The sequence below is a fragment of the Macrosteles quadrilineatus genome, unplaced genomic scaffold (assembly GCF_028750875.1).
Source record: "Macrosteles quadrilineatus isolate MER2022 unplaced genomic scaffold, UCM_ALF_1.0 Scaffold_6__1_contigs__length_79288215, whole genome shotgun sequence".
Lineage (NCBI taxonomy): Eukaryota > Metazoa > Arthropoda > Insecta > Hemiptera > Cicadellidae > Macrosteles > Macrosteles quadrilineatus.
In genome coordinates this window covers 72,450,651-72,476,673 of record NW_026542599.1, presented here as the reverse complement: position 1 = coordinate 72,476,673, position 26,023 = coordinate 72,450,651, and the positions used below count along the sequence as shown (strand labels likewise).

General features: G+C 32.7%; 1 protein-coding gene and 1 long non-coding RNA gene across 3 annotated transcripts; both read left to right on the top strand.

The window, feature by feature from the left end:
• Positions 1-21,925, top strand: LOC128997635 (hemicentin-2-like). The gene is made up of 10 exons (XM_054423274.1): positions 1-137; positions 12,972-13,057; positions 14,935-15,087; positions 17,744-17,955; positions 18,681-18,842; positions 19,976-20,110; positions 21,050-21,266; positions 21,308-21,397; positions 21,586-21,786; positions 21,855-21,925. Exons 2-10 carry the CDS (start codon positions 12,973-12,975, stop codon positions 21,923-21,925), a joined length of 1,326 nt encoding a protein of 441 aa, XP_054279249.1. The 5' UTR covers positions 1-137; position 12,972.
• A 956-nt stretch (positions 21,926-22,881) lies between these two features.
• LOC128997008 (uncharacterized) lies at positions 22,882-25,248 on the top strand. 2 transcript variants are annotated; one of them, XR_008491079.1, is made up of 3 exons: positions 22,882-22,961; positions 24,130-24,248; positions 24,963-25,248. It is a non-coding gene; the product is annotated as an uncharacterized LOC128997008 (long non-coding RNA). The 2 variants fall into 2 exon arrangements; XR_008491080.1 differs by lacking the exon at positions 22,882-22,961 and adding an exon at positions 22,990-23,092.
• Positions 25,249-26,023: the final 775 nt, after the last annotated feature.

Here is a 26,023-nt window from a genome sequence, read left to right as displayed (position 1 = left end):
CGGTCTAAGGGACTACGCGATTGATGACAGTGTAGAACATATGGGGCGTCACCGGGCTTGTAGTTTTTAATGGATGACTTTGTGTATTTTCCTCAAAACACCGGGAAGTGAGTGAGGTTTCGCCGGTCCCGCTCAAAGTAAGTGTGCACTGTTTCATATACGCAACTGTTTTAGCTTCTTAGAATTAATTAAACTTTGACAACTTGATAATGGGGTTGTCACTAAAGGGGCTTTGATAAAAATTACGTAAACACAGACAGTACATACAATTTAATAAATACCCCCGTCGCAGCAAACCTGCATACTAAGCGAATTTCCATTCACCAGGCTCGATTTCTACTAAAATATTCCCTATAAATTTTCAGATTTATTTCCTATTTAAATAACATTAATTTTAGTGAGTAGTTAGGTTTGCTGCTACGGGAAAGATGTTGAGGTGTGTTTTTTCAATTGAAATATTGATAGCTTAGTATGAAATAAGCCAAATTGCCAAATTTGATTAAAATATATCCATAAACAAGCAAACTAGAACAGTTTATTTATTCTCCATAAGAATAACATGGGAATTTTAAATTTACAATTTCTTTAATTTTCTCCGTAGTCAATGAACATTAAAAAAAACTTCAATATACTAAATTATTTGTTTTTTTAAGCTCTTCAAAATGGTCTAGAGAGAAATTTAGAAATTTAAAGTTTTTAGGGTCAAAAATGAGAAAAACCCATTTTTACCCCATAAAACCCCCCATAAACCCCTGATCCCATGGTCCGATTATGCTGGTTTGCGAACTCGTTCGAATAAATGTAGGTTTACACGTTTGTACCAAATTTCATCAAAATCGGATCAATTTTGCTCGAGTTATCGCGCTAACGGACACATATATAAATATATATATATATATATAAATATATATATATATATATATATATATGAATTTGAACGGATGATGTTTTTGGCCTCTGGGGACCTCAAAACGAAAAAGTAAATCGGTCCCGGGTCTAGGTCTTACCATGAGACCTACGGTAATAGCTTATTCCCTATATGGGAAATTCGCTAAAATAAATAAATTGCATCTAATTGATATTGAATTAAATATAATAATATAGTTTATGAAACTTATAAAGGTATCGACAAAAATTTACAACATATTACAATTTTAATTATTTATAGTATTTCTTACCCTAATAAAATATAAAAAACTATTTTTTTTTTGAAATTCATACATGTTAGAAACATATTAATCCTCAGATAAAATTACTTGTAAAATAAAAACATATTTTTAAATTACAGGAATGGTTACTGCTAGAAATAATACAAAAAATTAAATCTGCAGGACCAATTGAGAGTGAATCATGTTACGTTAATCAAGATAAAAAGGAACAACTGTAAACAAATCAAACTATGAATAAATATTTAAATTAATCATGAAAGTACGTATTAAAATAATAAATCAATAAAAAAGTTAAATCAAATATTATGTTCACCATTTAATATAATCTATATTCGTTAATTTAACTTTATTTCGCTAACTGAAACATATAACAATAATTTGGTTTTCTAAAGGCACCTCTTACAAATTTGGAAGAAGCATAATTATTTCAACCCTTTCTAACATTAATTCATATGACTGCCCACTTTTGGTATTTAGTTTCTTTATTTCATTATTGTATTTAGTAATTTTTAATGAGTAGAATAATCTCAAGGTTTTTTGTTTGCTAAGATCTAGCTCCAAGGTTGTGTTCATTTGTGTTAAAGAGTTCTCAGAATTAAGTTTTCTTTCGTAAATATTACAAATTGTATACAAGGTGATTGTTGATTAATGAGATGTGTTAAGTCATAATATTTTCTTGCTTTAAATCGAATATATAGAAATATCGTTAATGTACTAGTTGGATCTGTTGTCACCCAATTTAATGAAAGACATACTCAATTTATTATCTTACATTGGTGTCTTATTCGTATTAATTAAACCTACAGAATCTAAATAATTGGTGCATTTATACCACAATATATTATGTCAATCGTTACATTTATTTTTTCTTATCCACTATGTATTTTAATTTTGTAAAAAGCTTATGCGATTGGGACTAATTAGATAAATGGATTGTGTCAAGTCTACCGATATGTTAGAAAGCTAATTACGATATGTTTTCTTAATTGTTTTCCTAATTGTTTTCGAAATTGCAATCTCTAACTGTTCATTAGTAGTTTCATTAAATCTTTAAAAAATTACATTATACCTGTTTACGTTTGTCAATATTTAATTAGCCTTAATTTAAGTGCGTTAGTACCAACCACCAAGCCTACCGTTGATTGTTTAGGGTTGATATCCGAGCTTATATCATAAAGTACTTGTATCATAAAGCATTTAATGTTAAATTCACATAGAATCATTTTACATAGAAGATACTGTAGATTACTCGATATTCGGTTAATATCTAGTCAATTTGTGTTTTCAAAGATGCGATAATGTTTATTTTATACATGTAATATGATAAATTTATTTAATTGACTGGGACGGTGGCGTCGTTCTATAATCCAGCTACTTGGGGGTGACGAATTGTGGATTTATAGACATGATCTGTGGATGCGATACTGCCTGGTGTGGATTAACGTCCGCTTTAGTGAGTACTACGACTATCCGCAGTACTATTCTGAATAAACAGACCAATTCGATAATTACAGGGCAAAAAGTAGTTTGGATTTTAACTGTACGGGACTAGTTGCCATTGGCTGTATGGGCTAACTCATCTCCATTCATACTTTGGTTAAGATACCTAACTGTGTATGGTTGCCATTTTAATTAAAAGTATTTAAGTATTGTGAATTATTTGTTTGAATATTATTAATTCTAGTTCTATTATGGGATTCAGTTCTGGGAAATAAATTAAAATAAAACCAATTTAATTATACCAGCAAAGTTATGGGCATCTTTTCCATCATTATAGAAATTACAAATATAATTCACATAGTTAAGCCAATTATATAAGTAAATGAGAAAATACTTATATAATACACAAGGTAATACATTTTAACATAAAATACACACAAGGTAATATTAATACACACGAATGATCGGTTTGCTAGCTCGAACTTTAGCATAATCAATTTTTGACCCAGATAAAATTTCTTAGTGAGCTTTTAACTTTTAGCTATATTGTCTACACTAAACAGTTATGAGCGTAATGGTACGAAACAGTTACGAACCTCTTCGCTAAAGAGGTTCTCATCGGTTTTTGACCAGGACAACGAGACGCTATACACAATTTTACGCGAGTCTGCAAATGAATCCTCTCAAGAAAAAAGTAAACTAGTATTTACTTTTATAGCATGGAGATTGCGTTTTTAAATTGCTATTGATGCCAGGGACGTGTTTACGTAATTTTATCACAAGCATACACAGCTCTGTCAAGAGACATTCTACAATATTAATACATTATGGAACAGTTTTTTGAAAGTGAGGAATTTACAAAAACTGTACCACCTTCACAGGGTTGATATCCATGGATAGTCTACAAACAACGCCGTAGGACTCTGACCATGGTCATAAATTAAGAGCTTCATGTAAGTCTGGAATGACTGTACAATATTAAAAAAAAACATTCTCAATGTATTTATAAAAACATTTTTAGTGAACATGTTTCATGATTAGTCATAGTGTATACGAAAGAGAACGGGAGCCTGAAAGAGAAGTAACTAAGCTATCTGCAAATTGTAGAAAAGTAATTACTCAACACATCTAAGAGAATGCATTAGTGAAAATAAAACTCATCCTGATTACACCAGCTCAAGTAGGAGTAAACTTTTGTAACTCCCAAATCGATGGGGTTCATTTAATATTGTAAATATAACATAGTTTATATCCTGCTAATGTAGAGCTGGGTCTTTTAAGCCATTTTATCAAACACTTTCAAAACATACTTGAATTACTTGCTAAACACTGTTCCTACTTCAGGAGATTTATACCCATGAATTTTGCACAAAACAACGCCTTGCTACCAACATAAATCTTCGGAACAAGCAGACATGGCAACACCATTCCCTCCTCACTAAATAATTTAGTAACAATGCCTTAATGCTGGAGCCCAGACCTAACTCAACATGATTTTAATATTGTTAATTATATACTTATCCCAAAATTAGCAGATAACTGTTTAAGATCATAACATTTGTTTTCATTAAGGTAGTGGGTATATGTAATTGATTGCTGTATAATACCAAGTTTTATGTGATAGTACATTTAAAAGCAAGCAAAACAAATTTTGTTAATTATTTGGTAGTTAAGAATAAAATACGTATGATATCAGTACATAACTATTAGATAATAATTTCTTTTTCAACTTTTTACATACATTAACTTGATTAGATAACAGATTATATTGCCACTCAAAAACGATACAGCTAAATAAATGTTATGTGATCGATGATTCAAGCAATGTGGACGAATGGTAAATATTTATTACGATTAACCATTTTCATAGTGGTTTTATATAAAAAAACCTCAAAAACGGCTTATTCTATGATGAAATATCAGAAAAACTTGTTTAGCGTTTTTAATTCCCTATCAAACAATACCAAGATCAAAAAGATCGGACGACAAGTAATTTGAGTATAACATTTTTGGTGTGAAAATGAGATTAGTCGGGGAACACTTAATTTTGCCTGATCTCACATCTAAAAAAAAACTTTCTATTACAGTTATTGGTCTTCCGATCTTTTTGATCTTGGTATCGTTTGATAGGGAAATAAACATGCTAAAAAACTCTCGCTAAAGCCTTGTCATAGAATTATCCGTTTTTGAGTTATTAAAGTTATAAAAATTAAAACGGCCGCCATTTTAGAATTTACAATGGGACGAACTTTATTATTTTTTCAATAATAGGTATTGTGTATTTTAACATGCTTACCAAATTTGATAATCATCGAATGAAAAAAATCACTGATAAAAAAGTTTTGAATAAAAAACTAATCGGCAAATATTTGGGTAAATATGCATTTTCGGACATACCTTCACGTAAACTTTTTTCTTCCTTTTAGTATGAGGATTCATTTCCCAAAGTCCTGAAACGTTTTTATGGACAACCTGTATATACACGCTTATACAGGGTGTTTGTGAACTCTCTCGAAAAACTTCACAAGATTGATCCTTGGATTAGTACAAGAATATTTTACATTATAAAAATGGGTTGCCGGAAACTATGGACACCCTGTATAACATGGACAATGGATTAATCAGACACAGACAAAAGAATTTAACAATAGAATTTAGTAATTAATTGTGAGACTACAACCTCATTCCCCTTCTAACAGGTTACAGCTAAAACTATTTCATCACGTACAACGTAAATTTACGAGAAATATGTTTATCATTGACAAAACTAAATATACAACTACTTAATTGTTGACTACCCAATTATTCAAAGGGCCCAATAAACAAATAGCCATTTATTAATTATTTCAGAGAGTAAAACGTTAGATCAGACCAGTATTTTTATATTGTTCCTCTAAAAATAATGTAACAATGCCATATATACAACACGCTTTGTTAATACTTAGCTACAGCTAATATCAACAAAGGACCTACAGTTTATAGAGGAATCTTAACCACGTTTTTGCCTTGGTAAAAACGAATTGGTGTAATTATCAGGATAGTACTGCAGATGGTCGTAGTACTAACTAGTGTGGACGTCCACACCAGGGAGTATCAAATCCACAGTGCATGCCTATAAATATCCACAATTCGTGACCTCCTAGTAGTTGAATTACAGAACGTTACCACCATCCCAGTCACACGTATAAAAAACATAGTAAAATGTTAACAAAACATAGTAAAAAAACAAGGTTTGAAAAGACTCTTTTAAACACAGATTACTGTACAAATGTAATCCGACCTATATTTACATTGTTGTTATGTAAAAGAGAAATGCATTACCAAGCTATAAAACGACACATGTGTTTCAAATAAATTTGTCGTAAAACGTGATAATGATAGTGATGAGAGCAAACGTTTTGTTTCTCTCTGTCAGCTGCTGGCTGTAAACTGGTAAAAACAACTCCTGTGTTTATACGGGGAGTTTTTTGTTGCACCATCTGCTGTTGCGATTATTGGGTTTTTCTGATTGTTTACCAATACCGTAAAATCGAATTTACTACACTTTTATGGGACGGTTGTCAGTTTATCGAGTCAGAATTGTATTTATCAGAGTAAATATATACTGTATACAAAACACATGATTTAGTAGTTGATGTTAATATCAAGTAGTTAGTTTCAATGTTTTTTTTTATTATTAGTTTTTTTATCTAAAAAAGCCTGTTATTTATTCCTTGTGATTATAAATATTTACGTCAATATTGATTAAAGATGTATTAGCCTAAATTTACCTGTCTATGCATGTATACATGTAAGAGTGACAAATAAATATCTTATATCTTAAAAGGTCTTATCTTAGGTATAGAAAGTTTATATTATTAATTAGCTTTAATCTTTATACAAGATATAGTACTATTGCATTAAATAGACAAACGGAAGGCCGTCACTATATTGTTCACTGCTTATGAATTTTTATTTTTGTCGCATACCATTTACAGATTGTTAGTACAATACAATAGAATCGGATAGCATAAAAGGCAAGATAATTAAAGAAAATTACTTTCCTGTTAAAGGGAACATTCATTATTGTCGATGATTTTTTTTTATATATCGATATTTTTTTCCTTTACGATCCCTATTGCTTCTATTTTAATATCTTAAAGCGTATTTAATGTACAAATTGAAACTTATCTTATTTAGGCTAATATATTATAGTAATATGTATAGGGCCTATAGACTAAAAAATCTAACTACTGTTCTAAGATTACCTAACATAACTAAGCAAACTTGCTGCACCATTTCAAAATTCCGTTTGATAACAGAAAAGGCAAGTGGAGAACACAATCACATAAACATAACACATTTTTGTGTGTTTCACTACAACACAGCTCATAGATAATCATTCAACTAATAAAAATGAATTCAATAAACAATAAAAAAGGAATTGCGGCAGATGGTGTAACAGAAATACCAGGTGTATATTTCCGGAGGTGTTTTTGCCAATTGACGTCGAGCAAATGATGGATAGAAACAAGCGTTATCTCCTACTGCTATCATTAACACGTTTTTATTAAACATTTGTTTCAAACACGTGTGTGGTTTTTATGACTCAATAATGTTTCCTTTGTATTATATGGCAAAGCTATTCACAAAAACGTATAGGTTGTTAAATGAAGGTTTGCGATTAGAGGTAACAAATGTTTATAATTTGGAATTATTGCATTGAAAATAATTAGTTTATATACAGTTAACATAACTTAAATTGATTTTATTAATGTGTGTAAACAAATCTAAACCTAAAATGTATGTACTTGGTAAAAGGTTTCCTGCATTCATTTCATGATCAATGTAGTTCAATAAATGTAGTATTTTACAGAAATGGGCCTATTCTTAATACAATTTGTATAATTTATATGTGACTGAGATTAAAAATACAATTTAGGTATCATTTTGATTAATGTAATCTAGCACACATTATATTTAAACATATATAACTAAATGGGAGGAATTGTTTGGGAAACTAAAATTACGTTTTCAAGAGTTAAATGACTCTAGTTTTTTATGTCCTACATTCATATCATAGAAAGTTAAACTCTAGCCCAGTGTTTTAACATTATTTCAAGGCTAGGGTTAGAGCATCGTAGCATTATCACTTGGTGATTGGCAGGATTTGAACTCTGGATCTTAGGGACCGAAGTCTTACGTTTTCCTTCTAGCTCGCTCTCTCAAATAAGAGCTTTAAGATGCCGATAGAACTCTTAAATCTGAGACAAAAAGAAGCGGAAAAGTATGTAGGAACTATTAATCCAATATCAAAATTTAAAAGTTAGCAAAGTTGAGAGTTTCCTTCTGCAATAACTAATTACTTAACAATGTTTAATATTTCGGTTCATTGAACTCTACACTGATATTAACTACATTGGTAAAAAATTACGCAAGATTTCTGGGTTCGTTTAGCTTTAAGTAATTTTTACAAAACAATCGAATTTAAATAATCAGTGAATTGAAATAAACCAAACAGACAGTCAATCATGTTTTTCAAGCTTTTTTAACCACCTCCGTCGATTCCTTAAATCTAAACACGATGGATTTGGGTACCATAAGCTTATGTTTTACGGTGCACGTGTATAATTTAAATAAATGATGAATCTGCTGTAATTTTACTCAATCTAAAATCGGATCTATTAGAAAAATGTGTAAAATATTTTAATATAAATTTTACTCTAAACAAATTAAAACAAACAATTGTTAATATAAGGTAACAATACATCAGTAGGTTGCTAGGAACTGTAAACACTTTCTTATTAGTTAAGAAGACGTGTTTGCATTTTACAAAGAAAAACTTATTTCAAACTTAAACAGTTGAAACAAGTATAATTATGTGTTCTTTGTCTTTCTACGTCAATAAAAACTACGCTTTCAAAGCAAATTTTTTTAATTAAAATTGTCTTTTTCTAAATGAAATTCTCGTCATCGCAAAATACACCACCTATAGTCTACCTACTTTTCACCATTTTTAAATTTAATTAGTTAGTGTAAGTACGTTTTATTACACTGTATGTTCCTATTCACGTACTCCCAGCCTAAATAATCAAGGTTGTTAGTTTACTTAGTTTACTTCTTAGTTCTTAGTTTAGTTCTTAGTTTACTGTAATTATAACATTTTTTACGATGTATTTTTAAAGTATAATGTATCAGTGAACCACTGGTTTTACAAACACAGAATATATTTTGTATTTGACTGTCACTCACTCGGGTTCAGTTAAGTCCTGTCTCTGCGAAACGTGACCCTTCTCTGTCGTACGTGAGCTGGAATCAGCTGGGATTTTTTATGATGAAAAGTCATGTATTGTTTTGTGATGTTTACTCCAGTTAGAAACATACAGTAATACCAATAAAAAAATGTTTTGGGTTGCCAACGTTCTGAAAAATATACCATTAGATTAAATTCAAACTATGCAATAACAATTCTTTCTTAGAAGGACACTATAAAGCGAGCACAATATGATTTTATCTGCTATTAAACTACCCATTGTAATTACTTCCTTCAAGAAAATTATGATTATGACACTCTTGGAAAATTCTTTTTAAATCGCTTCTTATCATGAAAAGAAATACGTCAGAATAAATGAAAAAAAATTGTGCTAATCAGCACCATAGATTAAATATACTACTAAGGGAATATGTTTAATCTATGTCAGCATATAGGATGTTATGTCTCCATAATGCATGTATTATTTTGGTACAGTTCTAGTATTTAATTATACAGTCAAAGTCAAGAAGGGGGTTTTGTTAAATTGACAGTCGAGTGTTGTAGTAACATTTGGACCAAACTAAAATTTCTTAGAAAAACAGTAACACTTCGTCCCACTTTACTTTACAGTTAATTAAATAAGCTAATGGACGAAAATTTCGACAAAGGTTGAGAAACGCAGTTCGGGTAGTAAGAGGCTTATGACCTTTATACTTTGCAACATACTAGTAACCTGACCTAACCTAACCTAAACTAACGCAGTTTGTGTAGAGTAAGTTTTAAAGTCTAATACCTTTTGTCAGTTTGTTAAGTTTTGTTAGTTTTTTACCATCCTCCCAAATAGTTAGTGAAGACCTGTCAAATATCTTTTAGGACAAAGTGGTACTAGTGAGCAGGTAGAGAGTTGGACCACGGCCACATCTGAGGATTTCGGACCAAAATGTTACTACACGAGTAGAGCCTTTGTTACGACAAAGGCTAACCTAGAATAACAATTTGTCTGTAAGCGTAGATAGAGTGTTTTAAAACACAATAATACTTTAATGGCCTTGGAAAATATACCATAAATTTTGAATTAAATACGTACTATTTTCAATTATTACTAGTAAGTAAAAAGAATAGGACCTAAAGTTATTATTGTAAAACCGATTGGTTCAACTAAGCTTATTTATAAAATTAACTTTGGTTTTTATTTCAAATCAATAAACATTGTTATCTATTTATTTGTTTACGTTAACAATAAAAAACTACTGTGAACCTTTAGATAAAAAAATAATTACTATAGTAGTTAATGACCATTTTAACAAGTATAAATGTTTTAATATTATTTTTTTATTTGTCATTGTTTTATTTTCACGCCATACAATTTTTAAAAACTTCTAATTCATATGAATCATACCTTCTTTTTACCTGCTACGAAGCCTTACCCAGATAAAAATAACTCTGTCTCATTCTAACTCGATAAACTGACAACCGTTCCATGAAGGTGTAGTAAATACGATTTTACAGTATTGGTAAACAATCAGAAAACCCGATTAATCACTACAGCAGATGGTGTAACAAAATACTCCCCGTATAAACACAGGAACTGTTTTTACCAGTTTACAGCTAGCAGCCGGCAGCTGACAGAGAAAAACAAAACGTTTGCTCTCATCACTATCATTATCACGTTTTACGACAAATTTATTTGAAACACATGTGTCGTTTTATAGCTTGGTAATGTATTTCTCGTGTTCCATTATATGGTTAAAATAGTTCACACAATTAAATTTCTTTTAATTATTAATTGTGTTTAACTTTGAGTTGAACTATTGTTTGTTGCTTTAATGTTGTAAAGCCTTTTTGATGCAATTGGATTTTATAAATATTTTCAAGGAAATAATTTTAAATCTATAGTCTTGCCACTATCTAACTTTTATCATATTTTGTAAGAACTATCAATAATCGATTGGCTAATGACAAAAATATTACCGAAATTTTTTCGGTCGGCAAGAGAACTTATTTTGTACTTAAAGCTGAGAGTTTGGTTTATTAGACTAATACAGGGGTATTGATTCGAGTCTTACATTATTTTTTGTAGGCCTATAACTTACATATTCAATTTTTAAAATAAATATTTTTTTGTAGGACTAAAAATAATGATTGAATATTCCAAAGTTTATCTATGTACTGTTATCATGTCCCATAGTAACCATTTATTTAAAAAAGAAACGTTCAAAATAAACATGGCACATTAATTAAAATATGATAATACATTATATTGCTGGTTTAAATATAAAAGAATATTGCCAAACTGTACTACATGTGAAATACGAAAAATATAAATTATAAGTATAACATATTGTAACTGTGTCCTTATTTGAATTTGACATTTTGCCATCAAGACCTTCCATCCATTTAAATTACAGAGCGCTCAAAAGAAAGTAATGGAGCTTTCAAATACATAGAAAAATAAACAAGCTTTCCCAGAATATGGGAGCCATCTCCTTCATATTTTAAATTCAAGGTTTGCAATATCTTAAGTGTTTCATTTTGTAGAAATTGTTTACTTTGAAAGTTTCTTCTTCTGTGTTCATTCAACTGAATTATATTTGAATGATTGTAATTCATCTGAAAATTTGCTTATGGAAAAGTGAAAACCAAAGATTGGTTGGAAAATGTTTTAAGTTATCACTTCTTTGGAGTCACTTCTTTGTTTTGTCTTAAGTTATAAATATATTTCCACCAGATTAAGTATCTAATCATAAAACAACGAAGGGTTTATATTTTAACTAATCCTTTTCTTGTTTGAACTTGTTTGGTATAACGTTGTATATTAAAACATAGTGTGATATTATAAGTAAATATGATTTAATTCAGTTAAACCAATGATAACCTATTTGCTTTTAATTTTAAGTATGCTAATGTATAGGCAAAATGTGCTAACGGAAACTTAGCCCACATCATAATCATTTAGATAATAATGAAAGTGATAAAAATAAAAAAATAAAAACACTAACGACTGTCTTCTTGAACAAATTGCAATTCGCTGCCTTAATTAAAATATAAACAGTCGGTAAACAAAATTATTTAAGACAAATTAAAATATTTCAAGTTATTTGGTAAATGATCAGCAGTTAATTGAGTTTAACGAACTTAGCAAATCAAACTCGAAAAGTTAACATTCTAAAGCAATTAAATGCTGCAGATAGAAACTTTTAACTAGGGCAACCTAATACTTTGATACTGGGACGATATTCCATAAATGTTTACTGTTTTTATTAATTATTAGGTTGGAAAATATATTAAAACTAAGCAGTTCTTATGTGATTCTAGCATTCAGTAATGTACACTTTTAAAGGGGTTAAGTAAGTAGGCAGTAAAGGTAACATTACTTAAGGCAGTTTATTGATTGGTTTGAGAATGGTTTAGTTAAACGTTTGCCTCATTAATGTATAATTTGTATACTATTAATTTGTATACCAAGGTAGGATAAATACTACGGAAATGAAAACAAATTACAAGAGTAAAATACCAAAAAGAAACCAAAACATACGTTCGGAATACAATTTAGAGGATTTGTTTGGTGTTCTAAAAATAATATTTTTAACACATCATTAATCATAAAAATACAACAGCAAATTCATAAGGGGCTGTTATAAATAGTGTACCAGTTTAAGATAATGAATGATATGTATTTAAAATAGATTCACTTGATGGTTTATTCATTCAGATATAACTTTGGTTAATAAAATGAAATAAAATAAGAACCACGTAAATTAAAAGCGTTCTTTCACCAGCTGTAGAAAAATCAGCTGATCACTCCACATGTTCAACACAGAAGCGTCACGTTACAGAGAAATACCTTTAACAGACCCGGAGTGAGTGACAGTCGAAAACGAATTATTTTCTCTATTTACAAAACAAGGGGTTCTATTACACATGGTTTGAAACTAAATTATCTTAGTTTAAACATTCGAAACAGTTCGAAACACTCAGCTAATTCACCTAAGTAGTAGTATTTTGGTTTCAATAAAACAACTTATTTCACTCACTTATAGTAGAATAACGAGAATATAACTTGTTTTCTATATCTAGTTTCTCTAAGACAACAAACTCTCGTTGGTTAACATGTTATTTCCATGTTACAGGATGGCGGGAGGTCCCCAGCTGATGCTTTATCTTCATTGTGGGATCAGCATAGTCCTATGTTTCTCGGCTCACATGAACATGCATGGTAAGTCTCCATCTTTACCATGTAGCTGTGTTGTTTAACTAAATATATTAGTTTATTTATTCATCAACACAACACTAGTATACACATTTAATTTGAAAATCCAAAACTATTTCACTATTAATTTTTCCCTAACACCTGAATCGATACAAAACTTGTTCATATAGCAAAGTTGAAGATTGATTTCTAACAAAAAACTAGCAAAGATATTTTATGGAAAAGGTTGATCCAATTTTAAGGATTGGATTTTCCTGACCTAGTAGTAAATTCAGCTGTAGCCGATATGGTAGGGTTAGGCCTTCAATAAAGCATCATTAACACTACACCTATGATACCTATGAATAACTATGAAAAACTCTTAGATCATTAACTTGTGGCCAACCTTATTCAGTAAATCGTATGTGAGGAGAATATTTTACGAAATAAATCACTCTCCTATTAATGGGAGATGTTCTACAAATATCAGACAACGATTTTCTATTAACTTTACAGTCTAAACACAAAAGGTAACACTGTTTCACTGTTTGACATACCGCACCACATGCAAACAAAAAATAGTGAACTTGTGTTAGATTTTGCGTCTAAAAACTAGAGTAATGGTAAACACTACTTTTGGTGCATCAAAATTCGCTGAATCGCTAAACCGATCCATGTCCAGACAGTGGTTGTTTTCCAATGGACTGTTTCTCCGTCTGAATTATAGGTCGACCCACTTATTCTCCATATTAGTTACGTTATTTTATCCAAGTTTTATTTATAAAGGAAGAGGTGTTTATCTAATCAAGTGTGTGCTATGTACTGAACTGAATGAACTGAACATCATTAATTTATAAATATTGATCATTTCCGAGACGTCTCAATAAATCTTAGGTTTACCACTATCCAGATATAAATCCTAAAGTACCCATGAACTTTTGAGAAAACTACAAGTCCCACTCCCATAAACAATACACTTAAAATGTTCGTCATGGTGAGAAACCTTGCGCAAAACTATCCATTGTTTCATATATTGAACTTTAAGGTCGTGATTCCTTTCTAAAGGAGACTTTCCATATGCCTCAGCTGTACTTATTTGTATGTTATTCTTTCAATTTATAACCTTATTAAAATCAGGTGTGATTATTTGTTTTGTTCTGTTTTTTTTTTATTTCAGCTTAACTTAACCAATCAATAGTTGTATTAATACTTATGAAGTCAAACGGGGTGAAGCCCATGGGTAGCAGCTATTAATATTTGAAAAAAAATCAATTTTGTTGACTTATATCGAAGTAAAACTATACATTGGGGAGGATGGTGTGATTTACAAGTTTCAACAATTAATTGTTTTTGATATTATAAGTCCCTCGGTTAGTTAGGTTTGGATCAAGCACAACTTTGTAAATCTTTAGGGTTTAAAAAAGTAATAAGGTACCTACCCACAGTTACTACGAGTTAGCTACATAAATAGATATACATCAAAGAGCTTGGTAGACTATAGCTAAAATGTTAGGAACGTATTACGGGAATGTATGTTGCAATCCATACGCACGAATAATATGAATTATAACATTAATGTTTTGCGAGACTACCACAGAGAATAAGGTACAGAGGAATCGTAAATGGTGCACTTCAGTGGTGTCTAGCATTTGTACCTGGTGTCTAGAGCAAAGTCCAACACAATACCTTTCACCCAAATGTAGTACAACGCTCGTGGTGGAGGAAGAACCTATGTTTTGTGGTAAGAATTTCTGCAGTGCTCACTGCTCGTGCCCTTCCTCGTCACAAGTATTTTCGCGGCAGATGGTGCTACCAAAAGTGTTTCCTTTGTATTCTCAGCGAGACTTCTGATCCCCGTGCGTAGGTTAGACCCACAGCTTGTCTAAGTCTATGGTGTGTTGCAGGGAAGATAGAGTTTGACGACGAGGAGGAAGGCAACGGCACCTCCCTGTTTGACCTTCTCAAGGGCAACCCTCTCCACGAGGTCAGCGGCTACTGGGTGTTCAACGAGTCCGACATCTCCAAGTACGAGGACGTTGACCTGCACAAACTATTTCGTAAGTAAAGCACATTTTATTTTGGCCTTTAAAGATGATCACGTTTCCCCAAAAGTAATTGAATTACTTAAATCTTTAGTTTGTAAAAGTAATAGGTAAAAATTTTTGTGTCAGAGCTCAGTCGGTAACGCCATGGAATTTGGGCCCAAGACTGCGATGTTGTGGGTTCGGATTTGTTACTTCTACTACTTGTTGTCAGTAGTAGTCATTGCACTATACCAGCCCACCCTATGCTTTGCTGGATATCTTTCACGCACAAGCCCCCGTGGCCCATGTAAAGATTAGCTAATGCAAAAGATGCCACCAAGATAGTTGAAAGAGTAAAATATTAAAGGGGGTTTTAATGACTTACTAAGCAGGTAATCCACAAACAATATATAAATAGTGTGTGTTGCTAGCCCAGTGGTTATGGTGTCTTAAACTTCGGTACGAAAGGTTCGATTCCCGGCACACCCATGTAAATGAGTTCGGATAAATTTCCCAAACACTTTTGTTTATCTCCCTATACCTCGTTAAAAGATTCCACAAGCTTAGACAATGAAAAAAAGTTATAAAGCAAAACACAATATAGGTTAGATTATGCTTATGTTCTAACCTATCATAACCTCACTCAGCCTAAAGTAACCTGACCTAAAACAGAATTGGTAAATAAATGACATTTCAACCTTAAAACAAAGTTTTAGTCAATTAAAGGAAAAAATTCAAACATTTTATGTACTGTAGAAAGGTTACTGAAACATAAATTCAGTTTGGATAAATCTAATAGAATTGAAGAACAATTTAAAAACCTCAAAAACCGCGAAACACTTATCATTAAAAGCAAAATAAAATAGACTTTAAAACGACAGGTTATTCAAATATGTTTGGCTTTCCAAACTAAACTTTCTGCACATTTTTTGCTTTGCGAAAGAAATATTTGTAAAGAAATTGCAACAAGAGCCAAATTGTATTACAAGTAGTTAGATTGTATCAGTTAGTGTAAACTGTATAAGGTAAACACTTGGATCCAGAATGTACACACAGTCAAGCTGTTTGTATAACCTAAGTGACCTTCAGAGCAAAGTTTGTTTTGTCATATAATCTCTTTATGGCATTACCTCTGTGAAAACTACTCTGGACTACTTTTCCTCATAATATTGTTGCATCGAAATTGTAGAATAGCTACTTTATTTGTGTCCAGTACATTTAATACTATAGAATATATTAATGCAACCCAAATTACTATAAGGACAGAGAGTCATAGGGATAAAATATGCGCATAATCTGGCAGCCATACTTCCTTTACCTATTACCAATCAGCTGATAAGCATTGTTGTACATCTGAGTGCACAGTTTAGTGATATTTTGAATTATAATCTAACTAGATTAGTTTTAAATGAAACACTTGTTTTAGATTGGTATATGCATTTTTATGAAAAAATTATCATTGTATTTTTATCTTTACATTTGTTAAAATATGTAAGGATTTATTAGATTCTGAAACCACAGTTGGAAACATAATTGCAAACCATTCTTAACGTAATACAAATGGTTTAGTTGGAATGCATTATTGTTCAAGACCTAATATATAAGCTTGTGAAAACACAATTTTGTTTCTAAATAAATAAATTCCTATAAACTCAACTGCCGTCTTGTGAGGTTGTTTCGTTCCCAAACAGTGACTTTTTAAACTTGTAACTCTGACTGACTTAGACAAGCTCCCCTGCCTAACTTTGTCGGAAACATAAAAATGTATGTAGCTAGAGTAACCTGAAATTAAATTAAATCGAAAGAATATTCTTACAAATAATAATGCAAAATACTTAAACTAAAAAATTTTAATAATCAATGTTACTCAAAGGTTCAGTAGCAGTTAGATTAAATTATGAATAACTCACAATCACAAAACAGGCCGTTGCCGTTGGACACAGTTTCACACATAATTTCTCTTTCATAACACATTCACTGGATCCACTAAATCAACGCAAAACGCTGTAAAACATCCTTTCTATTGTTGAAGCGGAAAATATTCTAGGGCGGAAACCACTGGTTTTATCACTCCATTGCCCAAACAGACCATTATAATGCATGGTTCCAAAATTATGATTATGAAACTGCTAAGGTATATCTCATAATTTGTCACATTTTAATCAATCAATGTTTAACGAACGAGTAACTGAAAATTGTGAAATGTTAGGTGTAAATAGGTTTTTGTTTTCTTTATTTGAAGTTCATTGTTGGTGTAGGTGAGTTAATGGTGTTCAAAAGTTTATTGCGGACTTTTTCTCTCACAATGGTAAAATAGCTTATTTCCTAAATGGGAAAAACGCTAAAACAATACAAAATGTTTCGTGATCTGGAATCCGATCTCGTTCTCAGGTGGAGAAAACTTAACTAACATTCACAGAAACCCAACCTAAGTTGGGATACACTATGGAGAGAATCAGTCAATTATATGCACTGTATTCCACTGCTACTCTCTGTAGTGTATTCAAACTTAGGTTGGGCTTTTGTGAATGTTATTTGTAATGTATTAGTTATTTTTTTCACCTGCGGACACGATCAAATGTCAGATGTCAACGTCCCCAACGTTTTCTATTGTATTTTACCATTGGGATGGAAAATGCCCGCAATAAACCTTTAACAGCTCTATGGTAATCCAATAATAATGTTACAGAACTACCTGGTATGAAGGCCAACGCCATTGACACCCCCACCACTTCGTCTACTAGAGCTACTACTAGGAGGACTACCACGTCCACCCCTTCCCCCACCACCGCTCCGTCACAGCTGCCTGTGTTTGACACTGATGTCATCACTAACGTATCAGCACCACTGGGCGGAACTGCTTTTCTGCACTGTAAAGTGCGATATCTGACTGCAAGAACGGTAAGGAGAATAATCAGTTTTAGAAGTACGGTAGAAACTAAATAAATAAAACTTAAGGGTAACAAGACTCTCTGAAAGGTTGATTTCAAAAGCTTAAAGATAAATAGACATTTACTGTTAATGTAGGCCTAGGCTTTTTACTTAAATTCTTGATAGTCACAAGGATATATAATATAGCCATATAAGCACTAACTATTTTATTATATTTTTATACCCAGTAATATAGCTTTTTTAGTTTAACGACGTTAATTCAGAATGGAAATTGAAGTTTTGGATGTTGAAAGTGTATTTTACTACAGGAAGAAATATGCAAAACCTTTAGGAAATATCCTAGCATTAAATTCTGAAGAACTAACTAAGTAGTATGAATCATAAAATTTTAACCATTTAATATAGCTTATTATACTTATCCAGTACTAAGGGCTGTTACTACTTGTAACCAAGCCACGGCCTTGTTTTAGATTTAATTTGAATTTAAATTAAATTAAACATTTTTTAAACACTAATCTGTAATTTTAGTAACACATTACTATTTAGGTTTCATATGTGTTTTGAAGGGGCTGGGGCATCTTAGCTTTGACTATTCAATATTCAATTATCTTAGTGATACTATACATGTTATGTCTAGGTTTCATGTTAGTGATACAATACATGTTATGTTTAGGTTTCATGGGTACTTTGAAGAGACCGGTACTTGTTAGTGATACAATACATGTCATGTTTAGGTTTCATGGGTTCGCCGAAGAGACTGGCACATCCTCAGTTCAGGGTTGATGACCTACACGAACGATGACAGGTTCACGGTGCTCCACGCAGACAACTCTGAGGATTGGCATCTTCAAATCAAGTTTGTCCAAAAGAGAGACAATGGAACTTATGAGTGTCAGGTAGTTGTTCTTATAACTAAATTGGAAACTTTATCAGTAGCAAAACTATAAGAGGTTGCATGCTAAATATATACAGTACATTGATTCAAATTCTTAAGCTGCATCTTAATTTAAGTTCAGTATGCCTCCTAAAACCACCTATTTATAAATTAAGGGTAAGCGCCCCCCCCCCCAAAAAAAAAGATATATTATATTTGATCTAAATATTACAAAGCACCCATGAATGTGTTCAGACCTATACAGATGTTAATTATAAACAGATACTATATTGAATGTTTATTTTTTCATTATTAATGGACAAAATAGTGATGTAGTCGTAACCATTGCGGGAAAGTCAAAATTTGACTCAGGAAAAACACAGACCGTTTATACAAAATTGTTTTTAAAATCACATTAGGAACATTATTCCTGCTCCTTCCCATGTCACTACCCCCATGAAACTGATATCACATTTACTATTTTTAGTATTAGTAGTATATCTAGGACTTTCCTCATACCAATAGTAATGGTGGAATCAGAGGGTTTTAAACGTAAAATGTGTTAGGAACCCATATCTTAATAGACCACACTATTCAATAATTTCGTTTATTTTTCCAACAAAATTATTAGTAGTCTTAATGCTAGTAGGCCTAAAGTGTAAATGTTGAAAGTTAACACTCTCTCGTGTAAATGTTGAAACATTCGTTTTCCAGGCAATTAGCTTCGGTGTCTTTGGGCACTTTGACAAATCTTTTCCAATTGAGACAGAATGTCTTGCAATTAGTTTCAACAATCTCAAAACATTCTCTTCAAACACCAGATTGTTTAAGAACACTGTTTACATTAATGACATTAATTTAGTTAATATTGGATCCATTTGTACTCAAACTTGAAAACTCTTGTAACTTTAACTGAGGAAGTTCAGATTCGTCTAATAATTCTTCACAAAACCATTATGGAGTTGTATGTGGATTGTTTAGTTCTTACCACGAAACCATCATAGCTTGAAAAAAAACTATGCCAAGATTGTTGTCTCACTTTGTTCCCAGCTAATGCAGCTTTAACTGAAAATATTTTAACAAATACATTGCAGGAAAGAGCGAATAGTTAAATAAGTGTCTCATGTATATGTGAAATGTTTTATCTGTTCGTAGGTCTCAACAGGTGTTGGTACAATATCACATTACTACCACCTTCACGTAGTCACTCCCAAGGCTTACATAGAGGGGAACGGAGAATACCATATTGGGGAGGGGAGCACCATACAACTCGTTTGTATCGTCGAAAATGTAGGTTGTTTAGAAAATATGTATTCTACTTAAAATTAGAGATTAATCAGATCTAAAGTTAAATAATAGCTGCAATTGATTCAAGAAAAACACTGCGTTTATATAATTTAGTAAAAATATTCTGTATTCAAAGCGAAAATGTATTAAGATTATACACATTTTTACTATACATCGAAATACAAGAAGAAGTAATCCGATCAGCAGAAGTTCAGATAAGGGAATAATATCAATATGAAGCTAAGTTGGAGATGTATTTGATATGTAAAAACTATTTTTCATACTATTGACTATTTTTGAGATTCAGGAAGAAATAGAGTGTATTACTTTATTGTTTGTATGATAGTGAAACTTAACTACAATAATTTTAAATTATTTATGACCTTTTTTGTAGGTTGTACCGAAAAATACCTTACTAAGTAATCTATTTTTATGGTCATATAAAAATTTACGATATGGTATAATGTTATACAGTAAAATTAATATTACCTACATACATTGCATTGAAAAGTTTAACTACTTTTGGAAATGCACTTTGTCTCTTCAAATACTTCAATATCAAATTAAGATGAGCAGCTCTTTTGACAAATAATTGGATTTCTATGGTGTACTAGTCAAAGCAAATACGAGGTTTCTCTAAGTTTTAAAGAAATTAAAGCAATACAAAATATAATAATTAATTATAGTAGGGACATCTGCCATATATTGGCATAAACCATTACCTAAAGGTAAGTTAAGCCAAACAAGCCCTTGTCAAGCCGTAGATCTTACCATTTAGAAAAAAACGATCACGTAAATTATAATAACGTTTCCTGAAATAAAGCACTCCCTCTATCAAAAGCAATACAAATATTTAGAACCAAGCAAACAACCAAGCTCCATCCCATACACCATATATGCATATATCTCACCCCTACTCATATCAAACATCTGTTTCCTCAGAGCCCGTCACCACCCCAGTACGTGTTCTGGTACCACAACGAGCGTATGATCAACTACGACACAGAGAGAGGAGGTGTGGAGGTGAACACAGAGGTTATAGGAGACAACACACAGAGCACTCTGACAGTGAGTCATGCTACCTCAGCTGACACAGGCAACTACACGTGTCGAGCCCCCAACACAGCGTTTGACACCATATATGTCTTCGTGTCCAAGGGTAAGTATTGTGTGTAGACAACACACAGAGTACTCTGACAGTGAGTCATGCTACCTCGGCTGACACAGGCAACTACACGTGTCGAGCCCCCAACACAGCGTTTGACACCATATATGTCTTCGTGTCCAAGGGTAAGTATTGTGTATAGACAACACACAGAGTACTCTGACAGTGAGTCACGCTATCTCAGCTGACACAGGCAACTACACGTGTCGAGCCCCCAACACAGCGTTTGACACCATATATGTATTCGTGTCCAAGGGTAGGTATCGTTTTTAGACAACACAAAGCACTCTGACAGTGAGTCATGCTACCTCAGCTGACACAGGCAACTACACGTGTCGAGCCCCCAACACAGCGTTTGACACCATATATGTCTTCGTGTCCAAGGGTAGGTATTGTGTAGACAACACACAGAGTACTCTGACAGTGAGTCATGCTACCTCAGCTGACACAGGCAACTACACGTGTCGAGCCCCCAACACAGCGTTTGACACCATATATGTATTCGTGTCCAAGGGTAGGTATTGTGTGTAGACAACACACAGAGTACTCTGACAGTGAGTCATGCTACCTCATTTGACACAGGCAACTACACGTGTCGAGCTCCCAACACAGCGTTTGACACCATATATGTCTTCGTGTCCAAGGGTAAGTAATGTGTGGAGACAACACACAGAGTACTCTGACAGTGAGTCATGCCACCTCAGCTGACACAGGCAACTACACGTGTCGAGCCCCCAACACAGCGTTTGACACCATATATGTCTTCGTGTCCAAGGGTAAGTATTGTGTGTAGACAACACAGAGTACTCTGACAGTGAGTCATGCTACCTCAGCTGACACAGGCAACTACACGTGTCGAGCTCCCAACACAGCGTTTGACACCATATATGTCTTCGTGTCCAAGGGTAGGTATTCTGAATAGACAACACACAGAGTACTCTGACAGTGACTCATGCTACCTCATTTGACACAGGCAACTACACGTGTCGAGCCCCCAACACAGCGTTTGACACCATATATGTCTTTGTGTCCAAGGGTAGGTATTGTGTGTAGACAACACACAGAGTACTCTGACAGTGAGTCATGCTACCTCAGCTGACACAGATAACTACACGTGTCGAGCCCCCAACACAGCGTTTGACACCATATATGTCTTCAAGTCCAAGGGTAGGTATTGTGTGTAGACAACACACAGAGTACTCTGACAGTGAGTCATGCTACCTCAGCTGACACAGGCAACTACACGTGTCGAGCCCCCAACACAGCGTTTGACACCATATATGTCTTCGTGTCCAAGGGTAAGTATTCTGAATAGACAACACAAAGTACTCTGACAGTGAGTCATGCCACCTCAGCTGACACAGGCAACTACACGTGTCGAGCCCCCAACACAGCGTTTGACACCATATATGTCTTCGTGTCCAAGGGTAAGTATTCTGAATATACAACACACAGAGTACTCTGACAGTGACTCATGCTACCTCATTTGACACAGGCAACTACACGTGTCGAGCCCCCAACACAGCGTTTGACACCATATATGTCTTCGTGTCCAAGGGTAAGTAATGTGTGTAGACAACACACAAAGTACTCTGACAGTGAGTCATGCTACCTCAGCTGACACAGGCAACTACACGTGTCGAGCCCCCAACACAGCGTTTGACACCATATATGTCTTCGTGTCCAAGGGTAAGTAATGTGTGTAGACAACACACAAAGTACTCTGACAGTGAGTCATGCTACCTCAGCTGACACAGGCAACTACACGTGTCGAGCCCTCAACACAGCGTTTGACACCATATATGTCTTCGTGTCCAAGGGTAGGTATTGTGTATAGACAACACAGAGTACTCTGACAGTGAGTCATGCTACCTCGGCTGACACAGGCAACTACACGTGTAGAGCCCCCAACACAGCGTTTGACACCATATATGTCTTTGTGTCCAAGGGTAGGTATTGTGTATAGACAACACACAGAGTACTCTGACAGTGAGTCATGCTACCTCAGCTGACACAGGCAACTACACTTGTCGAGCCCCCAACACAGCGTTTGACACCATATATGTCTTCGTGTCCAAGGTTAAGTGTTGCCTGTGTATTGGACCGAGAGGTGGCTGTGCCAAGACACATTGATAAGACAGTAGATTTATTTACATGTTTATTACAAGAAATCAGCCGACAGTAATCATATATTTGTGCCTTAGGTTATTTACTTTCTAGGTTTGATGCTTTGCAATTTTTGGAGTTTGTATCCATTGATATATAGGGATGCCTGCTATATTTGTTTTTATTGGCCAGTTATAAGAGCTTGATTTCACGTAATTCTTGAGTTTAAGTACAAGGAATTCTAAATAACTTCTTTATCAGCATGGTACGTGTTATTAAATTACCTGAATGTACAAAAGATACGTTAAATAACACTTGTAATAATATACTTACGTTTATACTGTTTACCCACAGGACGGTAAATAAATTTAAAAGATGGTAAGTGGTGATCGATTTCCATTGGACACTCCAACCACTCCACTGTCATCATCGGACCCTTAAAAAAAATATACATGGGACCCTTATGTACTATTGGCTACCCATAGTTCGGTAGCCAATAGTATACAAGATACGCCATTGAGATTCTTGTCATTCACCTATTGGGTCTGATGATTATTGAAGTGTCCAATTGGAAATCGATCAGGATTACCACCTTTTTTTATTAATTCACCTTCTTGTTAGTAAACAGAAGTGCAAATATATTTTTACAAGTGTTATTTAACGATTTTTTTTGTACTTTCACAAAATATACTTAAATACAGAAAAGTTTCATTTTAAGCAATAATCGTATTTCTGTCACGGCTTGTTGCAGAAGGGGATAACACTGCTGCTATACAGAGGTTAGAGACATCTTCTTCCGGTGTACAGAGTGCGACGCTGCTGACAGCCTGTCTGCTCTTCCACTGTGCCTTTCTTAGATAGCTGTTTAGGGTGAGACTTAAACCAAATTTTAGTTTTTTTTTTATATCCATCTATCCTGTCCTAAGGATTCTGAAGAGTCCTACAAAGGTCCAGTGTCGATATGTAATAATTTTATAATGATGGACTCCTTAAGGAAACATTTTTTTGTGAGAAAATCTACGTATTTTTCTAAATTGAGTCACTTCCGATGTAAATTTTTAATGTTTTTCATAGAAAAATCTCCAAAACTTGCTGAAATCCAAAAGATTGTTTTGCCCAATTGTGAATAGGTTTTCCAAAGACAAAATATTTTTCCGGGAATCAATATAGAAATGTCTACACTATTTAGCTTTATATTTTTAGGAAAGTCTTTACTTTAGACACTGGCAACTTCTAAATAAAGAATTATAAAATTAAAAAAATATATAGCATTGGTTTAGGGCACACTAAATATAATTTAAAATGTATTCAACGTAAAGAAGCTTTAAATAAACATTAATTTTACACTATGTTACATAAATTAACTGTTAATTATTTTTTGTTAATATAAACGGATAGGTAATTGTTGTGTAACAATTATAAAAAAAATAAAGCGAATTTTAATCAAAGCTTTAATTTTATTTACTTGTTCCAATCCTATTTTCAAGTTTATATGGGTTGTAATTTATAAAATAACTTACCTTTACAAATCACTTTTTATGTCCTCAATATCTATTCAACCTTGTTTCCTTTTTTCTGTTTCAGATCTGAATTTTGCAATTTTTCTACAGAAAAGGTTTGGAAATGAAGAGAATTTTATCTTCTAAAAGAAGCGGTGAAAGACGACGTACTGTGTCATGCCTTAAAAGTTACCAATAAGTGTCTAACTGAAGATAGAAGATAGTTTGTTTTAACCTGTATTAGTTCCTTCGATTCCCCTTGTATTAGTGTTAATACTATTTTCTAGGGTGCTCATAATGTTATTGTAGATGGAATAGCAATTATCAAAATGTTATTTGTTTAATTACATTCTGTGTAATATGATAGATAGTTGAACCCTCAAATGTTTATTGTAACCCCTAATAAATTATTTACTAAATATGCATAGTTTTTTAATTTCCCTACTTTTTTAAAGATATCATTTTGTAATTTTGTACAAATTCTTTTGTTAGTTGATTAATATATTGCAAATATATTAGATCGGTATCAAAATTAAGATTTCATAAGTATTTTCATTTTTAAGATTTTATTGTATCTATAAAATAATTTATCAAATCTTAATACGAGAAGAAAGAGTAGAATTTATCAAACAAGTCTAGCTGTGGTCATTTTGTAATATTGTTTTTTTTTTGTTAAGTGCAATTAATTTAACATCTTTTTTGTACCATGCATGAACTCAGACACATTAGAAAATGTCTAATTAAAAAAATCTTAATTATGTGGAACGGACTTAGTTGTTGAACAGAATTTTCCATCTATTTTATCAATCATGTTTACATTGAAGTCATTTAATCTTCTTACGGTTTTTAAAAGTCTTAACTGTACCAACTAACCGGTGCATATATTTAGTACGTCCTGATTCACAATTATTATTGAACATTTTGTTTGCTATGCTATCTACGACCAATTGCTTCTGGTGTTATGTGAATCATTAAATTCAGCAACATGTAATGAACATGTTTTTAAAGCCTCCTACGGTGTTGTAGGCAGTATTTTTTATTACGTTTTAGCGAAGCATTATATGTAATACATCAATTTCAGTGTTCTAAGTACTGAAGCACGAGTATAGTACAAATCAACAATGCGTAATGTTAGAACAGATTAGT